This window comes from Mchenga conophoros, linkage group LG23, assembly GCF_057382185.1.
Source record: "Mchenga conophoros isolate Kocher_MC1m ecotype Shallow Benthic linkage group LG23, M_conophoros_male_GT1.1, whole genome shotgun sequence".
In the NCBI taxonomy this organism is placed as follows: Eukaryota; Metazoa; Chordata; class Actinopteri; order Cichliformes; family Cichlidae; genus Mchenga; species Mchenga conophoros.
This window is the reverse complement of record NC_140547.1, coordinates 43,575,983-43,585,215: the sequence shown is the minus strand read 5'-3', so window position 1 is coordinate 43,585,215 and position 9,233 is coordinate 43,575,983. Positions and strand designations below refer to the sequence as shown.

Sequence of the window (9,233 nt, the reverse complement as noted above, 5' to 3'; positions counted from 1 at the left end):
ATACGGTTACAGTTTCAAGAAGTTTTAAGCACCAAATCCGAAATCCAAGCACTGCAATATTAAAATCCAATTCAATTTCTTGTTTGCTCCGAAATCTACGACATGACTATATACAGAAAAGCTTGACGTGGTATGCAAAAAAAAATTCCGAAGACAATACAAATACAAATACATGAACAAAAAATGTTTTAACTGTCAGTTATGTCATTTTAAAATTTTCCAAAACTAACATTTTCTTTGATTGACTGATATTAAATTGATTAGGGTCAAGTTTAGTGTGAACAATATTACACAAACAAGCACGTGTGTGCGCATGCGCACATATTAGAATCCCTTCGATCGCTTCTCATATGTGCGCATGCGCACATATTAGAATCGCTTCGATCGCTTGTGACGTGATAACTTTGCTTTGATCCTTTCTGACGTCATAACTTTGCTTTGATCCAAAACCTATAAATAGAAGCGCTCACCTGTTACTTTATGCTTAACGGACGTTGACCTGCAGCAACTAAAACCCTTTTGAGAAGCTTTGAGAGCAATTTACGAGAGAAACCAAAACAAGTTCAGTTTTGTTTCTCACCAATTCACAGCGCAAACAGACACATTACACCATGTCAGCCAACCCAGCCTTCGGCTCAGATGAGCTTGGAATATCTAAAGGGACCATTTTGGGAGATCACCACATGGTGGAGGCTTTCCTTGGAGAAGGAAGCTTTGGTGTTGTAACCAGATGTCGCGATACAAAAAACAACAAAACTGTTGCTGTTAAAGTCAACAAGAGCGACCCTGAAATTCTGCTCCAGGCAAAACTGGAAATTTTCATCCTGGAGCAGCTACGACGCTTGGATCCAGACAGGTGCAACATCGTCGAATGGAACGGCTATTTCCTCGATGGAGAGCGCATTTGCCTGAATTTCGAACTCCTCGACCAAAGCCTGTCAGACTACATAGGGGACCGGAATAACCGAGGTCTCCCAATGAGAGAAATCAGGCCAATTTTGCATCAGCTTGCAAATGCTCTATTCCACCTGGGTTCTGTGGGAATAGTGCATGCTGACCTCAAACCTGTCAACATCATGGTGGTGAACCGCAGTGAGTCTCAAGTCAAAGTCAAACTTATAGACTTTGGCATCGCATGTAACACCTCTGCAGTGATTCCTGGTGACTGTGTGGGGACAATTGGTTATTGTGCACCTGAGATTATGCTTGGCACTCCATATGATGAAGCAATTGACATGTGGTCTCTAGGGCTGGTAGCTGTGGAGCTTGCTACAGGGGTGCCTCTCTATCCTGGGGAAGACGATTATGACGTTTTGAAATTCATAATTGAAACCCAGGGTCAGCTACCAGATCATCTCCTAGAGTCTGGCTTGTACACTGACAGCTATTTCATCGAGGATAACCACAAGGAACAGCGCTGGACATTTAAGACCCCAGAACAATTTCAATACGAGACAGATTATCGATCCAAAGAAACTCGATCGATAAAACTTAAGTGTCTCGATGACCTCGAACAACTGCTGAAGGTTAGGCGAGGACCGGAAAATGGCCAAACATTATTTGTAAGGCTAATCAAAGAAATGTTGGCCTTGGATGCAAATCAGCGCATAACACCCTCGGAGGTTCTGAAGCATCCCTTTTTCCACCCTGGCCTCTCAAGGAGAACCCCCTGCACTGACATGAATAGTACAGGGGGAGAACTCCTTGTGCTCTCTCAGCAGCCTTCAAGCTGGAAAAGTCATGGATCGCAAAAATTCAGCTGCAGTTTCCAAAACTCAGTTGAATTTCCTCAAAAAGGAGACATCAACACCTCAGCCAACCCATCTGCCTCTGAAGATGATCTTCAAATAACGGAAGGGACCATTTTAGGAGATCACCACGTGGTAGAGGCCTTCCTTGGAGAAGGAGGCTTTGGTTTGGTAACCAGATGTCGCGATACAAAAAACAACAAAACCGTTGCTATTAAAGTCAACAAGAGCGACCCTGAAATTCTGCTCCAGGCAAAACTGGAAATTTTCATCCTGGAGCAGCTACGACGCTTGGATCCAGACAGGTGCAACATTGTCGAATGGAACGGCTATTTCCTCGATGGACAGCGCATTTGGTTGAATTTCGAACTGCTCGACCAAAGCCTGTGGGACTACATTGGGGACCGGAATAACCGAGGTCTCCCAATGAGAGAACTCAGGCCAATTTTGCATCAGCTTGCAAATGCTCTGTTCCACCTGGGTTCTGTGGGAATAGTGCATGCTGACCTCAAACCTGGAAACATCATGGTTGTGAACCGCAGTGAGTCTCCCGTCAAAGTCAAACTCATAGACTTTGGCCTCGCATGTCCTGCTTCTGCAGTGATTCCTGGTGACCGTGTGGGGACAATTGGTTATTGTGCACCTGAGCTTATGCTTGGCATTCCATACCACGAAGCAATCGACATGTGGTCTCTGGGGCTGGTAGCTGTGGAGCTTGCTACAGGGGTGCCTCTCTATCCTGGGGAAGACGATTATGATGTTTTAAAATTCATAATTGAAACCCAGGGTCAGCTACCAGATCATCTTCTAGAGTCTGGCCTGTACACTGACTGCTACTTCATCGAGGATAACTACAACAAACAGCGCTGGACATTTAAGACCCAAGAACAATTTCAATACGAGACACATTATCGATCTAAAGAAACTCGATATATAAAACTTAAGCGTCTCGATGACCTCGAACAACTGCTAAAGGTTAGGCGAGGACCGGAAAATGGCCAAACATTATTTGTAAGGCTAATCAAAGAAATGTTGGCCTTGGATGCAAATCAGCGCATAACACCCTCGGAGGTTCTGAAGCATCCCTTTTTCCACCCTGGCCTCTCAAGGAGAACCCCCTGCACTGACATGAATAGTACAGGGGGACAAAACCTTGTGTTCTCTCAGCAGCAATCATCGTTTGGGTGGCCAGAATTCTAGGGGAGCTAGAAATTCTTGTGGAAAAAAAGCCCAAAACAATAACATCAACAAAAACAACCAATGAATGTGGTCTTAAACTTGGGCACAATTTGGCTTGAAATCCATCAACTAATCTCTCAATATTCAAAGCGGAGCAGCAGACAACTTACCATCACATCAGTCCTTCAATCAGACCTACAACAAACGTCTTCAGTCTCTCACCCCAACCGGTCGCAGCAGATGGCCGCCCCGACCTGAGCCTGGTTCTGCCGGAGGTTTCTTCCTGTAAAAAGGGAGTTTTTCCTTCCCACTGTCGCCAAAGTGCTTGCTCATAGGGGGTCATATGATTGTTGGGTTCTCTGTATGTATTATTGTAGGGTCTACCTTACAATAATACATACAGCCTTGAAGTGACTGGTGATGTGATTTGCTGCTGAATCAATTCGGAACTAATTGGAAATCTGGATATTAATTAAATAAACCTGCTTTGACCATCAATTAATTGTTCTTTGAAATTCTTTATAAATATATAAATATAGTGCCACTCTTCTACTGTTTAAATTGCAACTGTTTCAAACTGACTAATTTATTCATACACTTGAGCATAAACACACGCACAGTAAATGGCCTGTACTTGTACAGCGCTTTACTTAGTCCCCAAGGACCCCAAAGAGCTTTACACTACATTCAGTCATTCACACATTCACACACACATTCACACACTGGTGATGGCAGCTACATTGTAGCCACAGCTGCCCTGGGGCGCACTGACAGAACATTGCAGAACCTTCAGCACCTCGTATGAAAAATATTTGACTGTGTGTATGCTTTTAGCGCTGTTTGGATTTGAGAAAATCTAAAATAAATTGAAATTTTTTTTTAGAAGTTGTTTTATAAATTTCAGTGCTATATTATGCATACAATAGGACATCTATTTAGATTTACATCTTCCACAGAAAAAACTCCACATTACTGAAACTTAGTATACTGGACTTTGTTGTTGTCCCACACAGGTTCAATTTCGAGTGGTAGATGGCTCAGTGCTCAGTCAACCAAGATTTTATGATAGTGGGCACAATGAGATAGATAAGCTGCTTGTAAACACTACTTTTATGCTCTCTTTTTCCATTTGGATAAGAAAGAAAGAACCAGGAAACAAAGGCAAACAAATAATCTCTGCCTTTATCCCAGATTCACATTATAGGAACAGCTGCTCAATGACCACTGTAGTCTTTGCTTACTGCACTTTTATCTACATCTATGCAAAGTGATCCACTACACCTACTTTTACAGTTAAATCGTTTTATGAGCACTCATGCCATTTTAATCTGAGTTTCTACTCAAATACAATCAGTAAAGAAAAACACAGTCTGTGACGTTTGTTTTGAAGGAAAAGGTATTCCCTGCAAATGTTTATCTGTGTGAGACTATTCAGAAAACAGTCATTTTCAGCTACTGTATAGCTCTGTGTAAATAATCATTCTGTACATTCGATAATCTTTAATCCTACAACTGTTTACAACTTGCATAGTTCACATTTCTGTATAGCTGTATATCCCAGATTCTGTAAAGTTATTTATTTCATATTCTGTATAGTTTTTCATATTTATATCCTGTTCATATCCTGTACATAGCTTGTACTCACTACAGCCTGTACATACTTATAGTTATAGAATATTCACAACATACTTCATACCGTGTACATTATAACATACCATAATAGACCCATTTCTGTAATATACTCACATATCTATATTATTGCTAATATATATTGTAATATATCTATATCACTAAAGAACTTCTGGATGGATGCAAACTGCATTTCGTTGCCCTGTACCTGTGCATGTGCAATGACAATAAAGTTGAATTCTATTCTATTCTATTCTATTTTGTTTTATAGGTGAGACACTTGGCCTCTTTTTTCCTTGTTCTACGTTTGTCTTTTGTCCGATTACTCTGGAACACAAGATGGAAAACTGATATTCTCATGTTAAAAATATAGAAAAAGGATTTTATCACCCATAAATGTTAACTTCTCATGCCTCTTAGCACAAGCAGGAGCAGAAGCGCCCTCTGCAGTTTGTGTGTGGAAGTGCAAAAGCTTACAGCACCTGGTATTCCCAGGCGGTCTCCCATCCAAGTACTGACCAGGTTCGACCCTGCTTAGCTTCCGAGATCAGACGAGATCAGGCGTGTTCAGGGTGGTATGGCCGTAAGCGAAAGCAAAGCTGTGAAAAAGACCTTTTATTGGTGGCAAATGTCTCACAGTTTGATCTATATTATTGTGCTAAACTTCATATGTTACAGCGACAACATGCAAACCTTCGTTATTACAGTTTTTTCTGATTGCTTAAGCACATTTTTTGTAACTATTGGCTAATTTTGCAAAACTCTTCACACAAATAAGAAAACCTGTCACCCAATCATCAAAACATTGTAGTTCTCTTGCAAAAGCAAACACAGCTAGACTAACTCTTCACACCTTCGTAAAAGTGGTGTTTCCGTATCAAACAGTACACACAAGCCATCATCTACTAAGCACACAACTAACCGATTCTCATTTCAAGATGTCCTTATGGTGCTTGCTACAGTGTAGCGGCTCGAGTTAGGCTGGACCCGTTGGCCAGCTACCCTCAGGGTCACTCCACGGTTGATTACATGGTCCACTATTGTAGCTCTGATGTCATCAGTAATTCTATTTCTTACTCTTCCTACCCTTCCTCTCCCCCCTCCTCATTTTCCTCTCCCCCCTCCTCATCTTCCTCTCCCCCCTCCTCATCTTCCTCTTGCTCCTCCTTGTCCTTGTCGTCCTCTTCATCCTACTTCTTCACCTCCACGTCCTCTTCCTCGGCCTCCTCTACTTCTCACTCTTTCTGCTCCCTCCATTGTACTCCGCACACACAGCTTACCTGTATCATAGTGCTTAGGCTGATTGCAAAGTGAACGAATTATCTAAAAAAGTTTTCACATGTGAAAGTGTGCCAGACAGTTGGCAAGTTAGTGTTAATGATAGCCATACATGTGTATACTTTTGCTAGGAGTGTGTTGGAAATTTGGTAATTGAGTGTTGTGCAGTGAATTGTGCCTACAGTTTTGCAAAGTGTGTGTTACAAAATTGCAAACTGAGTGCAAAGCAGTTTTTGTGCTTTTAGTTTTGCAAACTCAGTGAGTGGTTTTGCTATAAGTCTGAATAGTTTTAGAGATTGTGCTACAGGAATCACAGTTAGGGTTTAAGCATTCAGAAAAAACTGTAACTGCAGCTTCAAATTGAGCTGCAAAAATGCTTTTCCCGCAGTAACATCACGATAAGAAGACATGTTCGTTGATTACAGCACAGTGTTAAAGTGACAGAGAGCACACGGTGTGTTGGGTCGATTTGGAAGTCCAACATTTTTGTCGTTTGGACATTTTAACTTAAATATAGAAAACAAAAACGTAAGCGTGTATGTGTCATTACAGCATGTATAAAAACGCCGTTTCTGAGCTGCCCTTTCGCTTACGGCCATACCACCCTGAACGCGCCCGATCTCGTCTGATCTCGGAAGCTAAGCAGGGTCGGGCCTGGTCAGTACTTGGATGGGAGACCGCCTGGGAATACCAGGTGCTGTAAGCTTTTGCACTTCCACACACAAACTGCAGAGGGCGCTACTGTTTAGTAAGAAACTTCATGACCTCTCTTCTAATTTTTTGCTTGTGTACCGTTAAAAAATTAAAACAACAATCATCTCTGCAGCTTATTGGAGACACCTTTGTGATTCTGTTGTAGAGCAGAGCAGAGGCAGACATTTGATACACCCGGGGCTTAGCCCTAAAGGGTAGTATGCATCTGGGACTTGGGGGGTGGGGGGGAAGAAATGACTGAAAGATTAATTGGCTCTGTTTTGAGTTCATATTCATATAGGGAAAAATATATCACATGTGCAGGACACCTTAAAGTAGTTTTTTAATTAAGCAGCAAGGCAGAACAAAGTCGGGGCTGTATCAAGACACGAGGACTAAACCCCAATTCAACCAGACCCAGAACTGATCTGGAATTAAAACAGGACTACAACAGTTCAGAAGCAGGACTACTTAGGATTTAACCAAGACAGAACCAGAATCAGAGCTAGATGATAGTAGCACTAAAAATCATCATAGACCTGCACTACACTTATTTTTTAATTCTACCAAAGTCCACTATTTAGATTCAGAAAAGTTTAGATAATTATTTAACCTTGTTGTGCAAACAAGCCTGCAAAACTTAATAAATATAGAATTTGAAAAATAACAAACCTAACAAGAAACACTAGGTACGAGATACATGAGGACCTATGATACGCTGATACTTTTGGTAAACAACCATTTGACTAACATGTGTGTCTCACCTGCTCTTGTTCATCTCTGTTCTGTCCTCTCTCTCTCCCTCTTTGTGCTGACAATCAAACCAAACACCAACATCATCAAATATACAGTTGAAACCAGATATTTACAAACTCTTCAGATAAAAACAAAAACACTTTTTTAATTGTAACATCAAATCAGACTAAATGTTTATTTTTTATGTTGATAAATATAAAAAACATATTTGTTAACTTTAAGAGTAAAGAGAGAAACTATCTGTATTTCTTAATAGCAAATGGCACCAAATTGTATTCAAATTGAGCCACACTTATGGAGCTCCACAATTCTTTTCCAGGTGTTTTGGTTGACATCTCTTGATGTTCCCATGTCACAGAAACAGGCTCTGTGTTTTGCCTTATATGCATCCACAGGTGTGCCACCAACCTATCAGAAGCTTCTTCAGCTCAGAATGGAATCGTCTGGAGTTTTCTTATTAATTAACAATAAACTTAGTGTATATGTGCTCCTAAATTTGGTGAAAGTGATAAAAAAGAGACAGCTCTCTCTCTTTAACTAATTCAAAAGATATTTCAATATTTATTTATGCAAAACAAAACAAGTTTACTCTAAATTGATGTTGTACAGTAAAAAAATGTTCTTGTGTTTTCCATAAAGTGTATGTAAATATCTGGTTTCAACTGTGAATGTACTGCTGTGTATTGAAATCCCTCTTGTTTTGCATAGAAATATACTGAACAACATACAAAGCATAATATATAAAATAACATCTACCAGAGTTTTTCTTTGAAAGAAGCTCCTTATGTCCAGTCTTGTATATCAGTGCATAACTGAAACCGATTTATTTAGCCGTGGAGGGAAACAACTGAAAATATGAAATAAACACACATGTAAGCTAAGACTCTCTAAAGAAACAGCATTGTTGTTGTTCGGCTTTTCATTTCACCTTTTGTTGATTCACTTGAAGAGCAAGTAACGTAATATGGGTCAAGTGATCAGTTTGATATCAATCTTTTGTGATGCACCGTCATATTTACATTATTTGTACAGTACGAATGATTTCCTTTGGAACCTGGTCAAACTTCAGTTCTCTGTCTGCCTCGCTGCGCTTCTCCAACAGCGCACTCGCAGGCAGCAGCTGCCCCGCCCCCTCGCTCAGTGCCTGAGCTGGGATCATACCAATATTAAGGGGAAAAGTTCACAGCAAATGTCTTTAGTGGCAGGAAGGATCGATTCTTCACCAATAGTGAATGACTTTTTAGCCTTAGCAATATGGTTAGCCACCAAGTATGATGCTCTCAGTGCACTTGTATTTGTTGTTGTGGAGGCCCTCAGTAATGGCTTCTGTCCCTGTTGTTCCTGCTTTTTTCTTTTAAACTAGTCCAAAGGCTTGTTTTTTAATGTCTCCAAGTGACGAAGCAGTTTTGAAGGCTTCATTGCCTCATTGGAGAGCTGGTCTCCACATATATTATGCAGAGCGGGCTTGGTGCATGGGAATCACTTGTTGCAATATATCCACTTGTTGTCTGTTAAATGCAGCTTTCTTTTTCTTAGTAGTTGTCATAGACTCGTCTTCTGTCTCCTCACTGGGCCTTTTTTCCTTTGCAAAGAAACCCTCCAAAGACATCTGTTTTTTACTAATTTTGCTAGTTTGTGGGTTTAATATTAACTAATGTATCTTGACATGCGTCAAGAGTCAGTCATAGACTGAAGTAACTGAGAGAATTCAGTCTTTTTCCAAATAAAACACTGTTCAGAGTCGGATAATAAATAAAACGGAAATAATGTAAGTTATTTATTTTTTCTGTGCGGTACGAGCTTCAACTCTCTTGACCCGGTACCAAACGACTCAAGGCCTGGTACCGGTCCGTGGCCCGGGGGTTGGGGACCGCTGCTATAGACTACAGTGTACGCTCTACACCTACTTACTGGTTTTTGTTGCACCAGTCTGCATCTCCCAATTACTTT

The 9,233-nt window shown here is 40.8% G+C and overlaps 1 protein-coding gene and 2 non-coding genes across 3 annotated transcripts; 2 read left to right on the top strand and 1 right to left on the bottom strand.

Annotated features, from left to right (window-relative positions):
- The first annotated feature begins 498 nt into the window (after positions 1-498).
- On the top strand, positions 499-3,417 carry LOC146548025 (uncharacterized). Its single transcript, XM_085264826.1, has one exon. It carries the CDS (start codon positions 612-614, stop codon positions 2,946-2,948), a length of 2,337 nt encoding a protein of 778 aa, XP_085120952.1. The 5' UTR covers positions 499-611; the 3' UTR covers positions 2,949-3,417.
- Positions 3,418-5,026: 1,609 nt separating this feature from the next.
- Positions 5,027-5,145, bottom strand: LOC146548024 (5S ribosomal RNA). Its single transcript, XR_014890956.1, has one exon. It is a non-coding gene; the product is annotated as a 5S ribosomal RNA (ribosomal RNA).
- Positions 5,146-6,421: 1,276 nt separating this feature from the next.
- Positions 6,422-6,540, top strand: LOC146548023 (5S ribosomal RNA). The gene has a single exon (XR_014890969.1). It is a non-coding gene; the product is annotated as a 5S ribosomal RNA (ribosomal RNA).
- Positions 6,541-9,233: the final 2,693 nt, after the last annotated feature.